The sequence below is a fragment of the Siniperca chuatsi genome, linkage group LG16, assembly GCF_020085105.1.
Source record: "Siniperca chuatsi isolate FFG_IHB_CAS linkage group LG16, ASM2008510v1, whole genome shotgun sequence".
NCBI lineage: Eukaryota > Metazoa > Chordata > Actinopteri > Centrarchiformes > Sinipercidae > Siniperca > Siniperca chuatsi.
Genome location: NC_058057.1, coordinates 29079136 through 29098592, shown reverse-complemented (window position 1 = coordinate 29098592; position 19457 = coordinate 29079136). Strand labels below are relative to the sequence as shown.

The 19457-nt window shown below is 42.9% G+C and overlaps 1 protein-coding gene across 3 annotated transcripts in view; it reads right to left on the bottom strand.

The window, feature by feature from the left end:
• Nucleotides 1-19457, bottom strand: part of ubr7 (ubiquitin protein ligase E3 component n-recognin 7) — a 30067-nt gene continuing 10610 nt past the window's right edge. For all 3 annotated transcript variants that reach the window (XM_044168658.1, XM_044168656.1, XM_044168659.1), the window contains 9 exons: nt 16850-16910; nt 16046-16141; nt 15889-15942; nt 11871-11976; nt 9292-9371; nt 8050-8214; nt 7623-7788; nt 741-802; nt 1-361 (listed from right to left, as the gene is read on the bottom strand). In XM_044168658.1, the coding sequence (XP_044024593.1) occupies nt 269-361; nt 741-802; nt 7623-7788; nt 8050-8214; nt 9292-9371; nt 11871-11976; nt 15889-15942; nt 16046-16141; nt 16850-16910 (883 nt within the window). In that variant the 3' untranslated portion in view covers nt 1-268. The remainder of the gene's footprint in view (nt 362-740; nt 803-7622; nt 7789-8049; nt 8215-9291; nt 9372-11870; nt 11977-15888; nt 15943-16045; nt 16142-16849; nt 16911-19457) is intronic.

The following is a 19457-nucleotide window of genomic DNA, read 5'->3' as shown; positions in this document are numbered from 1 at the left end:
TTGTTGATTCAGCTGATTCAGTTTTATTAGTTTTCTATAAAAAGACAACACAAAGAGACATTAATGTTGGAGGCCTCTGAAACACAAACGGACAACATTAAAGACAGGCAGTCCAAAAGGTTTAAAATAAACCGAAGATAAAAACTTTAAAATGTCCAGAAAATCCACAACATCGTCAGGAAATGACAGAAAACAACAGAGGAAACATGGAGGAAGATAAAACATGGAGGACGATCCCAGTCAGGAGGCCAAGAAAGGTCAAAGATCATCAGGTGCTGTAGAAGCGCCCGGCGTCGACTCGTCGTCTTTTGCGACTCTGCTGCTGCTCGAAGAACTGACGGATATCATCAGGAGTCACAACCTATCAGAGAACAGAGTCACATGGACATGTGGTGTTATTTTAAACATTTTATAAACTGAATTATTCATTAGTTATAACTAATGTTGATAGATCAGTTATAGATGAGATGATAATAGAAGTTAAGTTTAGCTGCAGCTCTACAGACACACTAACACACTGTGAGTCATATCTGTATCTGAACCATTGTTAAACTCTACAGTATTGTGTAGGACTCAATATCCCACAATGCAACGTGAGAATAAGTGCCCAATCACTAATCAGCTAACTGCCATGATGTCAGACAGAGTTTCCTAATCTGTACTTCTCTGTTTATACTAAATCTTCTGTGCACATATTAGGTCAGCAGCAGGTCAAAGGTCATCTTTAGTCTTAAACTCACCTTTCCTTCTGCTGCAAATCTCTGCAGGAAGTCCTTCAGTTCAGTTTTCATGTCGTTGTATCCTGAAAGAAACAAACTGACATCAGAAAATAAGCTCGACAGATACAGGTGGGACTGTGGGACTTGTAGTTCCATAAGCAACATTGGTAGTTCACGTGTGGAATTTGTAATTTTACTTGTGGTACTTGTAATGTGAGGTATTTGTAGTTTTGTGTGTGGTACTAATAGTTTTGTGTGTGTTTTTTTAACCTTTATTTAGACAGGTAATCTCATAGACACAGGGTCTCATTCTCAAGAGAAACACGTTCAAAACAACAGCTGCAATACAACACAAAGTTACAGACTGTAAAACTGAGACAAAATACAACACAAATCATAAAAGTGATAAGTGCAAAAGTGCCAAAGTGGTATTCAGATTTTTAATGTACAAGAGCAAACCCCCACAGACACTCTCCAGATTAAAATCCACTACACAGACTACAGATGTTCAAATGCCAGGGCAACAGTGCTTGCACAACAATATACAATAGCATCATTGGCATAAAGATGCATTAATATTTTGACCCACATCATTTATGTAAAAAGTGAAAGGGGGGGGGGGTCCTAAAACTGAACCTTTGGTGACATTAAGGGCGGATTCACACTTGTTTTGCTTAGTACGATTGAACCAAACCCTGGAGCAGTTACCCCCTTGGTGCAGTTCGTTTGGCTCACTGTGAACGCCGGACTTGAATTCTGGTCCAAACAACCGCTCTCTGGTCCGCCTCAAAGGGGTGGTCTTGGACCGCTGTCAAGTGAACTTGGGAGTGGTTCATTTCTGGTGTGAACACCATTCGAACCAATCACAGGAAGCTTACCACTGTATGTGTCATTTTATTGGTTAAAATGTGTTTTCTCTTCCTGTTTTGGTGATTGGTGAACTAGTAGCGCGTTTGCTACCAAAATGACAAAACATGATTTTTGCATGTTTGCAGTTGTGGCCCTCTTACCTCACTGGTCCACTTTGCAAATGCAAACAAGTTGTGGTGGGATCTCATCAGAACCAGCCCGCTTCTGTGATAAGACCGTCTGAACTTTTCCTCCTGCTACTCGGTCAGGGCACCGCTGCAGATCAGCTGTTTGGCCGCATTGTTTACACCAGGGAACAGCTGATCGCGCTGAAGCCGAGCAGCATGGCGCCCAGAACAACCGATGTCCCCACTGAGATCTGGAGGAGGACACACCGAGGATGCAGAGGTGGAACGAAGCGGCGAGGGAAGAGAGAGGGGTGCAGACAAAAGAGACTTAAGAATAAGAGATTTAAGCTGTGTCTGCCTTCTCTCGTCATGGGCGACATGAGATTGCTGGCGAATAAAATGGACGAGCTAACGGCGTTAGCCCGGAGTCAGACGGAGTTCCGTGAGTGTAGCTTGATGTGCTTCTCAGAGACATGGCTACACCAGGATATCCCGGACCATAACGTTTCCATCGACGGCTTTCAGACTGTTCGGGCCGACAGGGATCACACCAGGAGCGGTAAGCGGAAAGGCAGCGTTTCAACAACACTGACAAATTTCAGCCAGTATGTGAGTTGTCCTACTAGAGAGGAGAGGACACTGGACCTGCTGTATGCTAACGGTAGGACGCGCACCCCCCCCCCAACGAACTTAATGCGTTTTTAACAGATTCGACACAACGGCTCCTGCTCATCCCCCCCCTAACTCAGCTGCTGTCGGCCCTTAGTACTCTGCTCCCCCCTCCCCATCAGGCTAACGGCCCTCTCCAGACTGATGACTCCCCCCCTCCCCCACCTGTAACCTCTGCTGTGTGCCTGACTGCTGACCAGGTGAGAGGACAGCTGATGAAACTCCACTCAAACAAGGCTGCAGGCCCCGATGGCGTTAGCCCCGGGGTGCTAAAAGCCTGTGGCCCCCAGCTATGTGGAGTCCTTCAACATGTCTTCACCCTGAGCCTTCAAAGGGTCCCTGTTCTGTGGAAGACATTTTGCCTCGTTCCTGTGCCGAGGACGCCGTGTCCCAGTGGCTCCAAGGACTACAGACCGGTGGCACTGACCTCCCACATAATGAAGACCCTGGAGAGGCTAGTGCTGGAACAGCTGCGGCCCATGGTCAGACCCCTCCTTGACCCCCTTCAGTTCGCCTACCAGCCCCGGCTGGGAGTTGAGGACGGCATCATCTTCCTGCTTACCTGCATCAACACCCACCTGGACAAGCCGGCAAGCACGGTGAGGATCATGTTTTTTGACTTCTCCAGTGCTTTCAACACCATCCGGCCAGCCCTGCTGGGGGAGAAGCTGGCAGCGATGCAGGTGGATGCCCCCCTCGTGTCCTGGATTGTGGACTACCTGACTGGCAGACCACAGCACATGCGCCTGCAGCACTGTGTGTCGGACAGCGTGGTCAGCAACACTGGGGCCCCTCAGGGGACCGTCCTCTCTCCCTTCCTCTTCACCATCTACACCACAGACTTCAGCCACCACACAGAGTCCTGCCACCTTCAGAAGGTTTCTGAGGACTCTGCTGTGGTGGGATGTATCAGCGGTGGTGATGAGACGGAGTACAGGGCTGTGGTCGGGAACTTTGTCTCATGGTGTGAGCAGAACCATCTGCAGCTCAATGCAACAAAGTCTAAGGACCTGGTTGTGGATCTACGGAGGGCCAAGGCACCAGTGACCCCGGTTTCCATCCAGGGGGTCAGTGTGGACATTGTGGAGGACTACAAGTACCTGGGAGTACACATGGACAATAAACTGGACTGGACCAAGAACACTCAGGCTGTTTACAGGAAGGGCCAGAGCCACCTCTGTTTCCTGAGGAGGCTGAGGTCCTTCAACATCTGCCGGACAATGCTGAAGATGTTTTATGAGTCTGTGGTGGCCAGTGCTATCCTGTATGCTGTTGCATGCTGGGGCAGCAGGCTGAGGGTAGCGGACGCCAACAGACTCAACAAACTGATCCGTAAGGCCGGTGGCATTGTGGGGGTGGAGCTGGACTCTCTGGCGGTGGTGTCAGAGAGGAGGATGCTGGCCAAACTACACGCCATCTTGGACAGTGTCTCCCACCCGCTCCATGACGTGCCGGTCAAACAAAGGAGCACCTTCAGCGGAGAACTCATCCCCCCACAATGCACCACAGAGCGCCACAGGAAGTCATTCCTGCCTGTGGCCATCAGACTCTTTAACAATAATTGTGCAATATTCTGTGTACTACTCCGGTGCAATATTCTAGTTTTTCCTATTTATTGATATTGATATTTATTCATACCTCTATTACTGCTGTGCAATAGCCACCGTCACATAATAATCTTAATAGGTTACACTTAACTTGACAGTTCATGCACCACTACTTATTACCTATGTTATTACTTTGTATTATTATACTGTATTGTCATTATCAACCGGTAAACCCACTTGGTACTTAATTTATTTTCTGACCTGTATTATAGTGTATTGTATTTTTTGCTAGTACTTTCTCCTGTGTGCACTGAAGTAAAGGTGAAATGCTGTAACAAAGAGTTTCCCTTCGGGAATCAATATTGTATTTCTGATTCTGATGGCATAGTGTCAGTGAACTGCACACATTGCTTACGGTTGGAGAGGTAATTTGAGAACCAACCAACAGCTTGGTCTGACAGGCCTATATCTGTTAATCTGTGGCATAAATTGCCATAGTCAACGGTATTAAGTGCCTTAGACAAATCAATAAAAAGGACAATACAATAGTTATTTTCGTCCAAGGCTTCTACAATAGCATTTACTACTTTGATAGAAATAGTTACCGTACTGTGCTGCTTCCTAAAACCATACTGGTGAGGAGATAAAAAGTTGTTCAAGCATATATATTCCTTGATCTGGTCATTCACCAGCCTTTCAAGGACCTTAGCTAAAATAGAGAGCTTGGAAATGGGTCTGTAGTTATTCAACACAGTGGGTTCACTGCCGTTCAGTAAGGGGAGAACACAGGCAGTTTTCTGAACATCAGGAATTACATTGTTTTGTACAGGGAGGTTAAAAACATGCGACACTGGTTCAGCTACAATATCCACAGGCAGCCATAAGAAGTAAGGGGGAAGATTGTCAGGGCTTGCCGATTTTCTAGGGTCTAGGTCCTCTAAGGTCTTACAACCCTCCTTAACAGAGAAGTGGGTGAAGGACAAAGTGTGGCTATTGGAGGCATGGCTGGCACGGGTTGGGTGGGGGGTTCTGTTCATGTTGATGTCGATCTGGAGCGCTTATCAGCAGACGACTATCAACGTCTCAAGACAGTGGGTATTAAACAATTTAATAACAATGCCATCGTCCATCGCCAATGGCTGACAGCCATCGACCACTACCGTCATACTTTAAAAGCCCCCCAGGCAAGTTAATCAGAGTAGTTTATCACTATGACTAGTATTTAAAATATTTTTTATAATCATATGATCTGCTTAAAGAGGTAACTTAAGCATAGTGTTAACCGTTCCTGCTGCTGCTTTCAGACCGTGGTCAGGAAGCACAGGGGAGACTTTGTTTTCCTCCAGCGCTGAAGCTGATGCTAATCTCGAGGCTAACCGCCTTCACTTTTATCCAGCAGCTGAGACGCAACACACAGGAACGTCTGCAGTGTTTATTCATGGGCAAACTGTAACCTACACTGTACATTTACTGCCACTAGACAACTCCACTGCTAACCTGTCCCTCTGCTCCGATCGCCAACACCTGTCTGCTCTGAGTGCAGCCACTCACTCTCTAGCTCGTCCACACACTTTCTACGCACTGCCCTGCTCCTTAAAGGGGCCACGCTGCTCTTATGACAAACAGGGAGGAAAAGTAAAGAAAGACCGGGGGAGTAGGTGAGGATGGGCTGTGAATGGGCTCAAACTCCCCCCCCCCAAAACAATGTCATCTTTTCACTGTGGACATCGTCATAGCCAATTTGGTAGACATCGCCCAACCCTACTTGAAACAATTAAGCATCTCAGATTTATTTGACACAAAGATGGAGTCAACGCCAATTTTAGAGAGCCTTTCCATTGGCACTTTTGGCAGTGCTGAGTCAAACCATACATCATTGATTTGCATTTCATTAGCAGTTTAAACGCGTCGAACTGTGCCGACTTGCGCCTGAGATGGACCATCTCAGGAGTCAGGTCAAAGCGTGCTCTACCGCCTTCAAGCAGGTTGCGCTTATATTTTTTTTTAAATGGAAGCAGTGCAGCAATTACATAGTTGACGGAAATGTAACCAGTCAGCCTCAGAGCCAGACTTTCTCACGTTGGCCCAAAGCCGATTCCTCTTGTGTAAGAGGCCTGCCAGCTCAGAAGTGAACCAGGGGCTATCACGGCGCTTCACACTGAACCGACGAATAAGACCATGTTTGGTCATAAAATAACTAAAACTGTCTAGATTTGTCTTGACATCTGGGCTTTCAATGACTTGTGTACGGTTAAAAGACATTGGGCTTTAAAATCATCTGACACTGGTGAAAGCCAATCCCAATTAAAATCACCTACCAGGATGATTTCCTTAAAATGTCATTGAGATAAGAGCAGGATTAAAGAGGATACTATGTCAATGGTAGCATAAGAGGGCCTATAGCAACCAGCAACAGTTAAATACCGACCACCAGACAAATCAATACTTAGAACTAAGATTTCAAACTGCTTAACAGCAGATTTGGAGAGCATGACCTGCGCAGCAAGACTGGATATAACATTGATAGCCATGCCACCGTTTTTCCACGGACGGTCAGAATGATAAATATTGAAGTATAGACTTGGAGAGTCACGTCTCAGAAACAACAATTAAATCAGTACCAGTCGACTCAGCCCAAATTCACAGCGTATCCATTTTAGGAAGCAGGCTGCAAGCATTTGTATGTATGATACGCAACCCAGCCATTTTCTTAAAATCTGCCGGCATGTTACGTGTAATTGAGAAACCAGGAATAGGCTGGATAGCAGAAAGTAAAAGCTAAATAATTAACCATTTCCGTTACAGTCAGGTCACTAGAGGAGTTAGTATTCTAGTGTAGGGCACCTGTAGAGTTTATCAAAGAAAAGGCAGCAGGGCAACAACAGATCTACAGAACCCTAATCCAGTAAGGACAGTAATGAGAATGAATTTGAACAATATTCGCATGCAACCACCCATTACGTTCATGGCCCAGTGAAAGAGCCATTGTTTTGTGTTGATTGCAAATTATTGTTATAATGGGTATAATTAGTTATTGAGGTGATGTAAATCTTTTCTTTTGACTCGTGAATTGATGTCAAATTAATATTCTGAGCAATTGTTTTTGGCCAAATTAGCCAAATGAAGGCGACAGAAGTGTGGTGATTTGGACTGTTTAACATGTGAGTCAAGAAGCGGAGCCCTGTTAAGGTGCCAAGTTCAAAGAACAGGCCACCCAGTGAAGATGTCGCACCACCCATGGTGACCAGTCGCAGGCGTAAGGAGTCTGGGTTGCTGATAGCATAAACAGTAGACCTCCATGCCACGTCAAGGTAGAGGAACAAGGGAAAAGACATCATGGCAGTAGCCAGAGGGAAAGATCCATTTAGCCTATGTGATAACTAACTCGTTCCTCAATATGATCACAATTAACGCTAAGTAGTTTTTCCAAGTCGGTTTTTAGATGCCATTTCTTGTTCCTTTAAGATGTTAACCTTAAAACGATATGATATGATGTGGCTGAGGATTGTTTATGGCTCAATCTAAAGGGATGTTCTGTGTGAGGTACTTGTAATTTCGTGTGCAGTACTACTAGTTTTGTGTGTGGTACTAGTAGTTTCATATGTGGTACTTGTGGTTTCACATGTGACATTGGTAGTTCCACGTGTGGTACTTGTCGTTTTGTGTACAGTGCTTGTAGTTTTAAGTGTAGTACTTGTAGTTTTAAGTACCATGAATGATCTCGAGCTGCTGCACTCGGTTCAGGTTGTCCAGCGCTGACATCAGAGGGTCGTGTCCTTGTTGTCTCTGTTCGTTGTTCTTTCCTTTGTTCTCGTAGGCGAGGACGGTGTCTGACTCATCCAACAGGAAGGAAAGACCGGCCACAGACAGACATTCCTGAGGACACAAAAACTCATTAGTTTTTCAGTCAAAAGGGCGTTTAAAGAGTAAAACCATTATTAACAATGTGAGCTGCTGTTCTTTAAAGACCCATCAGACTTTAGTCAGAGTTTGTAAAGGTTGTATAAAGAGTAAAGGCTGATTAAACATGAGTGCGATCAGACATCAGATACAGAACTACGCACTAAACACACCCATGACCTCACAATTACATCATCAGTGCCTCAGCCAATAGAAACTCAGAAAGGTGAATTTTACCTGGCAGGTGTTGCAGGAGCAGAGTTTAGAGCGCCAAGCTGATGGCCAGAACACAGCTCCTGATAAGACTCTTTTCTGACCAATCACCTGCAGCTCCTTTAGTCTGCAGCTTGGCTCCGCCTCCTCACGGCTCCGCTTACAGCTGGGCTGGATGACATCATCACCCTGACAGATTATTGATCATTAATCAGTCACATTGATCAGTGTGAATTGTGATTTCAATGTTAGTTTTTATTTTAAATATTCTGTCAGTATCAGATGATTTAACTGACTCCAGATCATCAGATCAATAATCAGTTTGAACTCTTCTGACAGTTGTTAGTGTTTAGACACCCATCGTAACTTCCTAGAGCTGAAACTGTAACAATAAAACATCTGTGACACCAAGTCTTATTCAAAGTACAAACGCTAGATCTTTCTTTAAACAGGCCAAACTTGTATCAACTGTCAGAAATAACGAGTGTGTGAGATCGCGAGTCCACATCTCAGTCAGATAAGTCCAAATAACAGTTCAAAAGTAAAACCGTAATTTTTAGTCAGTTTCAGTCTGATCAAGCAGAGATAACAGAAACATTTTGATGATCTTGGAAGTTTGAAGAGTTGAATTGTGTGACGGACTAAAAAACTCTCCCACTGCAGTTTGTACTGGAGAGGGATCGGACTGATCTGACAGAAGACGACCCGCTCGCGCTGAATGTGCTTTATGTTATTTTAAAGAGACGAGAAGGGCGGCAGTAAGCTAGCCGGCGTTTAGGAGCAGCAGTGACGGACAGTGAACACAGGGTTTATAATGTTTACCGTGCAAATGATCGTTACGATGTGATGGTGGATTCAGATCAAATATAAGAAATAACCAGTTTATACACAAGACTCAGAACAAATCCGCTGAAAAAACACTTGCATACAAAGATGGATTTCGTTATTGATACTGGATCATTCAACTGAGCATCTCTAATTTTTACCTTTTTTAATTTTTTGTTTTTTTTACTATTTCTGCTGTTTATAGCAGACATCAGTCTGTCTGTAATAAAATGCTACTGACATGACTTCTAACTTACTGTAAGCAAACTGTCCTGTTGTCTCTGACTCTGTGGAGGATAAATCTCCAGTCTGGACCTGGTTCATTTGACATGTGCAGTACAGAAGTGCAGTGCTGCCACCGCCAAAGACCATGGCAACTGACATCTGAAGGATTTTAACTTTAACACAGAGTTCATCGGTTAATCAGTTTAACCCTCTGACCTTTTCTTCTTTGTTAGGAAGATTTGTGTTTGACTCGTCTGCTGCTGTTTCCTCCTTCACCTGTACTGCTGCACCTGGAACTGAACAGGAAGTACATCACAGATACAGGAAGTTTAAGATGAACAGGAGTAGAGGTATGCTTGTCCACCAGTTTTACTTTACACATGGTGAAACATTTTAGTACTGTGATTATCTGTTTTCAGAGGCACCTTGAACACATCACAGAGCTCCTGTCTTTATTAGCAGTATGATTTTGATTAATCACAAGAGAGACGTTATACCAGTGAAACAGAGACACAGCTGGACCAGAGAACCAGGCTCCTCGCCGTTAGCTGGTCGAACTGCTGAGGAGCAGCTAGTGCAGAGTCATAACATTCAGTCAGAGAGAGAGAGCTGCATTTTATATGACTGACATGAAAAATTAATCTGGATGCATCAAGATCAAACACATTACATTCTTCCTCACAGTAAGACACTCCCCTCCGGCAGGAGGCTGCAGTCCATCAGGACCAAAACCTCCCGCCACAAGAACAGTTTCTTTCCGTCTGGACCGGGACCCCCACAGATACTGACCCTCATATCCCCATAGACACTACACGTTACATCAACATACAGTTTCCACATCTGACTCAGTGCATCACATTAACACACATCGTGCGGATTACTGTCTCTGTGCATTGCACACACCCTTTATACTGTGAACATTTGCACAATCTTTAGTCGATATTTTGCACATTCCATCCTCTTTGTTTCCAACTCGGTACAACTCTTTTCTTTTTAAAAACAGATATATTTTACATATTAATATATTTTTTATTATAAGTTTCTATTTTATTTATGATTCTTGACTTTTGCAGTAATTGCTTTTAATTTGACTTTTATTTTCTCTTACTATGTTTATTGTTATGTACCAAAGCAAAAGGCAAATTCCTTGTATGTGAAAACGCACTGGGCAATAAACATGATTCTGAGGTCAACTTCGGCTCTGTCTGTTGTGTTTGTCAGTGTTAATGCAGAGATGGTGTGCAGACGGGCGGGTGGTGTTAGAGGACTGTAAGAGTCCAATATAACTGTACTGCGGTCCGTCAGTATTATGTTCTAATGTTCTGCCTTTTAACTATTATAAACACCCAGCAGGAAACCCTCACTACAGAAAGTCTTAGACCGGAGGGTTGGATCATAAACTCTAACTAAAAGAACCAAATAAATCCTGAACACTAAAATTAAATTCATGAATTTTACCTGATGGTCTGAGGACCGAAACACTGTAAATAAACTGAGAACAAGTGATCGACTCACAACTAAAGACACCAAAGACCCAAAAGACACTAGAACATGTATGAAATCTTACAAATTACAGAGACTCTCTCTCTCGAAACATTGTCTAAGCTGGTTTTAGCTTCTAAACCAACCACCTGACTCCTCTACCCCCAACCGGTTAAACTTTTTAAAGATCTCTGGCTGAATATTATTAATTCATCATGACTTGCGCTGTCCCCACTAGCTTTAAGACTGCTGTGGTTAGATCTCTACTTAAGAAACCAGATCTTTATCCAGGGTCTCTAAATAATTATCGACCAATCTCTAACTTTCTATTCTTTTCAAAAATACTAGAAATAGTTGTGTCTCAGTAACATTCGGCCCATATATGTAACTAATCTTTTTGAACCTTTTCAGTCTGCTTTTAGAGCCGAAACTGCACTTACTAAAGTGGTAAATGATCTTCTGCTTAACATGGATTTGGATTCCAGCTCAGTATTTCTATTACTGGATCTCTGTGCAGCTTTTGATACCATTGATCACTGTATACTCCTAGACGACTGGAAAATCAATTTGGCGTCTCTGGCCTGGATCTCGCATCAGAAAGAACACATTGTATTTCCTTTAATAATACTAATAATAATAATAATGACTACGACTGAAACCTTTTCTATAATTTAATAATACCACATCAAAATTTTCTGATGTGAAATATGGAGTACCTCAGGGCTCCGTTCTTAACCCTCTGCTTTTCTCTTTTCACCTCATGGCTAAATTATACTCCGTCATGGAATGAATTTCGACTCTTCTTCTTCTCTCAGCTGTCGGTGCCTCTCTACAGATGTTTTGGATCTGGATCTTCGTTCTCCAGGAGATTCAGCCTCTCCCTGGTCTCTCCCTCTGTGTGTCTGTTCCTTTCTCCTACTTGTGTGTGAATGGTTTGCTTAGTTTTGCCTCTTGTGTGTTTGTGCAGTCTGTCCTCCAGGTCTCCATGGTGGAGAGGAGGTCATGTGACTCAGATCTGTTTGAAGGCACAAAGGTGCGCAATGTCTTCCTGGATCCATATTCTTCATATATGTTACAGTCTATCTATAATTTTGTCATCTTGATTGTTCGTCCTGACCTTTCTTCCATTTTTCCCTGTTTCCCAAGGGTTTTTTGGTTTCTCCTTATCTGAATCGAGGATCTAAGGACAGAGGGTGTTGTATGCTGTACAGATTGTAAAACCCCTTGAGGCAAATTTGTGTGATTTGTGATATTGGGTTATATAAATAAAGTTGACTTGACTGATGAACATAGTATAGTAACATAGTATTTACCTGCCAGGTGCGCGGCGTAGGTCCAGAGGAAAGGGTTTTTGTTCATACAGGATTCACAGATCATCTCTTGCAGCTCCACACAGTCTGGAACCACACAGCCCAGGTGCTGTAAACACAAACAGGTGAGTTCAGTGACGGTCGGTCAGCAGAAGCTGCCACAACCGCTACACAACTTCCAGTTTCTTCATTCAACTTCTATCAGAGCAGAGGTCGCGTTAGACTTTCTCATTGTCCGTCATTTTGACAGACAGACATTTCTGTGTTTTTTTTAATGCTACTGTGTCTGCATCAAAACAGTTTTAAGCGAATCCTTGATAACAATGCTTTAGGTTTTTAGATATAATTAATACTTTTTTTCCTCCATCAAACGCGTGCTCAGTTGAGGATCTAGTGCATGGTTTTAATAATAAATTGAGGTCTTCTTTTGACACTGTTGCTCCACTAAGTATTAAAAAAAGACAAGTAACCGAAACAGTCGCAGCACAGAAAGACAGTGTATCAAAAGTAAATCATATGTCCACTTTGATATCTTAAAGTTCCAAACAATAATGCTGTCGAAAAAGAAAGATAAGCCCATTTCTCAAAGATAATTTATGAAAACAAACACAAAAGTCCTTTTCTCCACAATCGACACTCTTTTGAAACCATCTCGACTTTCAGTTCAAACGATCAAGCCTCAGTTCTTAAATGTCAGGAAGTTGCATAATTTCTTAAAGAAGAAATTGACACCATTAGATCCAGTATTATAAATATACATATAGAGTCATCACCTCTTTGTGATCTACCGGTGGGTGTACTATGACATCCGTTTGCTTGAGAACAGTTGATGAAATTGGTGTCATCATCAACAAAATGAAGTCATCCACATGCGCACTAAACCCCGTTCCTACCAAACTGTTTAAATCCAGCTTCCAGTGTCTCTCTTATGAAACAACAAGAATAATCAACACACCTCTGCAGTTAGGTACCTTTAGAGGTCTGCAAGCAACACGCTAAGTTGATTCAAGATGGGCTCTGGCCTTCTGTTTTTTATACACTGGGCTCGGGCTGGACTCGGGTTCATTTAACTTTGATCCTTTCATTGTGCCCACATACGTGCAGAGCATTATTCTCTACTACATGCTCATGCTTCTCTGTAAAGGACAGTCGGTATTAATATTTGTGGGCATGACTGACGGTGCCACTAGTAGTTATGTTTGAGGCTTATAATAAATTTACCTCTTAGTAGCGTGTGTGTGTTTTTGCGTGTATCAGAGAGAGCTTAAAGTGTTATTGTGACTTTGTCCAGCTAGCGCTGGGCTAGGGCTTGAACACTATGGGCTAGGGCTTGAACACCATGGGCTAGAGCTGGGCTAGGGCTGGGCTAGGGCTGGGCTAGGGCTTGAACACTATGGGCTAGAGCTGGGCCAGGGCTGGGCTAGGGCTGGGCTAGAGCTGGGCTAGAGCTGGGCTAGAGCTTGAACACCATGGGCTAGGGCTGGGCTAGGGCTGGGCTAGAGCTGGGCTAGAGCTGGGCTAGAGCTTGAACACCATGGGCTAGGGCTTGAACACCATGGGCTAGGGCTGGGCTAGAGCTGGGCTAGAGCTGGGCTAGGGCTTGAACACCATGGGCTAGGGCTGGGCTAGAGCTGGGCTAGAGCTGGGCTAGGGCTTGAACACCATGGGCTAGAGCTGGGCTAGAACTGGGCTAGAGCTGGGCTAGGGCTTGAACACCATGGGCTAGGGCTGGGCTAGAGCTGGGCTAGAGCTGGGCTAGGGCTTGAACACCATGGGCTAGGGCTGGGCTAGAGCTGGGCTAGGGCTGGGCTAGGGCTTGAACACCATGGGCTAGGGCTGGGCTAGAGCTGGGCTAGAGCTGGGCTAGAGCTGGGCTAGGGCTTGAACACCATGGCTAGGGCTGGGCTAGAGCTGGGCTAGGGCTGGGCTAGGGCTTGAACACCATGGGCTAGGGCTGGGCTAGAGCTGGGCTAGAGCTGGGCTAGGGCTGGGCTAGGGCTTGAACACCATGGGCTAGGGCTGGGCTAGGGCTGGAGTTTTTGGCCCGTGCAGGTCTCTGAGTACTTTCCCTTCTGCTTTTAAAACAGCTGTGGTAAAGCCTCTGCTTAAGAAGCCTGATCTGGACATTAGTGACCTTGCTAATTGCAGGCCTATCTCAAATTTTACTTTTATCAGTAAACTTCTTGAGACGATTGTATTTGACCAACTAAACGATCATCTTAATACTAATAATATATTATAAAATATATAAATTCTAGTGCGGCTATTGGACCAACCATAGCACTGAAACTGCTTTATTAAAAAGGTAGTAAATTACTTGAGAATTTCGACTGATTCTAACATGCAGCAGTTTTTGTTAGATCTGAGTGCTGCATTCGATAGGATTGATCATGGCATTTTGATCAGTCGACTTGAGAAATGGGTGGGTCTCTCAGGTGCAGTGCTTGACTGGTTTAGCTCGTACTTATCAGAAAGAAATGTTTTGTTAGTTTAGGCGACTTTGTGTCACAGACATTTGACACCGAATACGAAGTTCCTCAAGGAAGCATTCTGGGTTCCTATTCTCTTTATACTGTATTATTGTATATATATTGTATTATTATACTGTATTCTCATCATCAACCGGTAAACCCACTTGGTACTCCACACTTATTTTATCTTATACTTATACCCACCTGGTACTTAATTTATTTTCTGACCTGTTTTTATAGTGTATTATATTGTTTGCTAGTACTTCCTCCTGTGTGCACTGACGTAAAGGCGAGCTGCTGTAACAAAGAGTTTCCTCACGGGGATCAATAAAGTATTTCTGATTCTGATACATGCTCCCTCTGGGCAACATAATTAGTCCTCATAATGTCAAATATCCCTGTTATGCAAATGATACACAACTTTACATCTCTGTTTCAGCAGAACTTACTTATCTCACTGATATTAACATCTGGATGAGTAACAAATGTTTTAAAAAGAAATGAGCAAAAAAACAAAACAGAAATTCTGCTAGTGGGTTCAAAAGCAGAAAGGCAGAGACTAGAGTCAGCGTTTGCTAGCCTGTCTAAGCTAATTAAAACACATTATAGATCTGAGAATGATTTTAGACTCTGATCTTAAATTTTATTAGCCATTTAACAAGGTCACAAAAACAAAATTGTCTGAGGAACATTGCCAAAATTAGACCATTTTTAACCCAGAATGATGCTGAAATGCTGATAAATGCTTTTATTACAAGCCACATAGATTACTGTAACTCTCTTTTTACTGGTCTCCCTAAAAAGTCTTTAAGAAAATTACAGATAATTCATAACACTGCAGCCAGGGCTTTGACCAATACAAAAAAAAGATCACATTACCCCTATTAGCACCCTCATACATCAGCGACTGCCTCTCATTTCATGTCCCAACAAGAACTCTCAGATCTTCCACCGCCTTTCTTTCACAAGTTCCTAAAGTGTCCCACAAGAAATCTGGTGAGGCCGCCTCTCTTTGAACGGCAAACTCCCTTGCAATTTTTAAAAAGAAATTAAAGAGCTGTCTTTTTAATTTGGCTTTTAATTTGGGTTAACTTTGCTTGTATCATTGTTAATGTTTTATTGTATTGTGAACAAACTATTTTTGTTTGTTTTTTCCTTCACTTATTGCTATTGCTGCTATTTTTACTTACTATTCTTGTTTATTTTCATCTGATCTTGTTTTGTTAAGCACTTTGGGCTACATCTTTGCATGAAAGGTGCTATAGAAATAAAGTTATTATTATTACATTATAGTTACACTGAGTTACATTATAACAGTTACATTTTAACACAGAGTTGCACTATATTTACAGTGAACACGTCAGGTCGCTCGGACTGAACTTAGTGTGGACTTTGAATATAAAATACACCTGTGACTGATGAACACAGACTGAAGGAAAAGTTCTTCAACGTTTATACTGAAACCTCAGAGTCAGGACTGTGATGTCACAGCTGACAGGTGTGTCAGGTGTACTGTTGCTAAATGTATTATATACTTTTCTTGGACTCACCCTGCCGTGCAGCCAGTCCTCACACACCACACACTGAATCATTTCATCCTCCACCTGGAGACAAAACCAGTCAAAAGCAGAGAGGCATAGATTTAATAAAGGAACTAGAGCACACCTGTTAGACAGGTGTCAGGTAATGTTCAGGTGTGTGTCTCACCTGGTCTTCCGGGTCTGGGTAAGGTCGGCTGCAGGTACAGTAAACTCCAAAGAAGTTATGACTGTATTTGTTCAGACTGTTGACCTCCTCCTTCTCCTGAAAGACACAGACACACACATACCTGTGCTGTTGTTTTTGTAGCCGCCGTCTGTGGGCACTCGCTCTATCATAGCTACTACTTCATATTTATACAGAGACCGGACAAAACAGGAGATTGCTCGGAGATTACAAAAGTAGACGAGGACTACCTGGTAAGTTCTGAAAACATGTCTGCTACTTGATTCCAGCTATCGGGTGTACTTTACTATGAACCAAGTTAGCACTAGCATTAGCCCTGATCGATTCGAACTCCATTCAAAAAACAAGCATTTTAAAAGTTGTTTGCTTGTTGTCTTGAGGACAGACCTGACAAAGCATGAATTCAGACTTTTTACAAATCAGTATCATGATGTAGTTATTTTGGCATCCTTTTGATCCATTTATTGCAGTTAAATCACAGAAAAATCAGTTTATTTTGGGTTCATACCACTGTAGTAAGCCAGAAAGGGTGAATATTTGAGGGTTGTATTTACTTGCGTGAGTAACATGAGGCGAATGTTCGCTTCGTGTTTGGTGTGAACACAGCGTCAGGGTTTCTGTCTTTATGGGTACCAGTTAACATACAACATATGGAAAGATTACAGTCAGCCCTTCATGTCTTTTTGTTCTACAATGATTCAGCATTAGTACTGAACTCGGTTGGTGTTAATTAAAATAAATGTAATACATTTTTACATCATTATATGTGATGTGTTGTGAACTCACAGGGTAGAGTTTACACTGCAGCTCTGCGAATTTCCTGTTTCCACAGTCACAGCGGAAGTTCCTACAGAAAACAGAAGAGTCACATCAACATGTTTGTTTACAATAATGTTAAATCTGTTAAATCAGCTGACAGAAAGATGTCAGAGACACAGATTAAATCAGATTTAGTTTTGTGATTTTATTAATAATCTAAGTAATAATAAGGTACAATTTAAAGGCTAACTGATTGATCCATCAGTGTTTGTATAACAAAACTTTATCTGCATGTTAGAAATGTCTTTACAAATTAAAACACATTCGGAGCATGAGGTTATTATAAACAATGATATGTAAAGGCATTTCCAGGCATCTGGGTCCTTTGAAATATGTCATGTGCCGTCTTGCCGGTATGTACTGAAAACTTAAATATTAAGAGGTTTTAAAATATTTTTATATATTTCTCTATTTTTCTATTTGTAGAAAGCAGTCGCCAATCAGTTGTGTGACTTTCTAAATAACAATAGTTTATTTGAGGATTTTCAGTCAGGATTTAGAGTGCATCATAGCACAGAGACAGCACTGGTGAAAATCACAAATGACCTTTTAATTGCATCAGACAAAGGACTTGTCTCTGTACTTGTCTTGTTAGATCTTAGCGCTGCATTCGACACCATTGACCATCACATCCTATTACAGAGACTGGAACATGTAATTGGCATTAAAGGAGCCGCACTAAGCTGGTTTAAATCCTATCTATCAGATCGATCTCAGTTTGTACATGTTAACGGTGAGTCCTCCGTGCACGCCAAAGTTAGTCACGGAGTTCCACAAGGTTCTGTGCTTGGACCGATTCTATTCACCTTATATATACTTCCTCTAGGCAATATTATTAGGAAACACTCCATAAACTTTCATTGCTATGCAGATGATACCCAATTATATCTATCAATCAAGCCAGATGAAACTAATCAGTTAGTTAAACTTCAAGCATGCTTTAAGGACATAAAGACCTGGATGACTAATATTTCTCCAATATATTAGCTTCTCTGCACTGGCTCCCTGTAAAATCCAGAATAGAATTTAAAATCCTTCTCCTCACCTACAAAGCTCTTAATGGTCTGGCACCATCGTATCTTAAAGAGCTCATAATACCTTATTACCCGACTAGAACACTGCGCTCCCAGGATGCAGGGTTACTTGTGGTTCCTAGAGTCTCCAAAAGTAGTCCGGGAGCCAGAGCCTTCAGTTATCAAGCTCCTCTCCTGTGGAATCAGGTCCCAGTTTGGGTTCAGGAGGCAGACACCATCTCCACATTTAAGAGTAAGCTTAAGACTTTCCTCTTTGATAAAGCTTATAGTTAGGGCTGGCTTGGGTGAGCCCTGAACCATCCCTTAGTTAAGCTGCTATAGGCCTAGACTGCTGGGAGACTTCCCATGATGCACCTCTCTCCTCCTCTCCCTCTCCATCTGTATGCATTTTTATCCCATTACTGCATGTTACTAACTCGACATCTTCTCTCTCCCGTAGTTTTGTGCTTTCTCGTCTCTCTCCTCTCTCCTTCTGTCGCTTTCAGCAGGTATTTCTGCCTCCGGAGCTGCAGAGTCTGGATCTGTGGTTGTGGGCCACCTGCTGCCCCCGTGTTCCTGCAGAGTCTGGATCTGTGGTTGTGGGCCACCTGCTGCCCCCGTGTTCCTGCAGAGTCTGGATCTGTGGTTGTGGGCGACCTGCTGCCCCCGTGTTCCTGCAGAGTCTGGATCTGTGGTTGTGGGCCACCTGCTGCCCCCCGTGTTCCTGCAGAGTCTGGATCTGTGGTTGTGGGCAACCTGCTGCCCCCGTGTTCCTGCTCAACAACTGCTGCTACAGTTGTTGTTATTGGCTGTGTTACTAATACTGACATTATTATTCCTATCATCATTACTATTATTATTTTATTAATATCACCATCATTATTATTTTAAAATTCTATGTAGAATTTGCATTTTGTATGCACACTGTATTCTCTCATTCGCTCTCTCTCTCAATTGAATTCAGTTGGGCTTTATTGCCATGGGAAACAGATGTTAACTTTGCCAAAGAATGTGTGAAATAAAAACTGAAAAAAATTGCTATTAGAATATAGACAGATAATTATAATAATAAATTGACTTGCAGTTAAAAATACAAATACAATTAAGTGAAAACTACATGAACATTGCAGCATTTTTTTATGAGTGTGTGTGTGTGTGTGTGTGTGTGTTGTTGATATATATATTGGGCAGCAGGATCGGCCCTGCCTCCTTCTCTGAGTATTTTTAATGTTGAGCTCTTTGAGCGCTTTGAAATTTGAGATCACAGAGTTGAACCTGTTAAAGTAAACGTTCCTTATTTCATTGAATGTTGTACACTGTAGGAGGAAGTGCATCTCTGTCTCGCTTCACCTGTCCAACAGCGACCACATGTTCTGTCTGTGTCTTCCTGTTTCGATGCCAGTTTGTGGACACTGAGCCTGCACTTGGTCAGGATCTGTCTCTGCTTCCTGTCTCTGACAGCAGAGACAGATTCTGCCAGTTCATCGTCTCTTTTTAGGGCCAGATAACTTTCTGATCTGCTTTGGCTTTTAGTTTCTGTCCAGTGTTCCAGATTCAGGTTT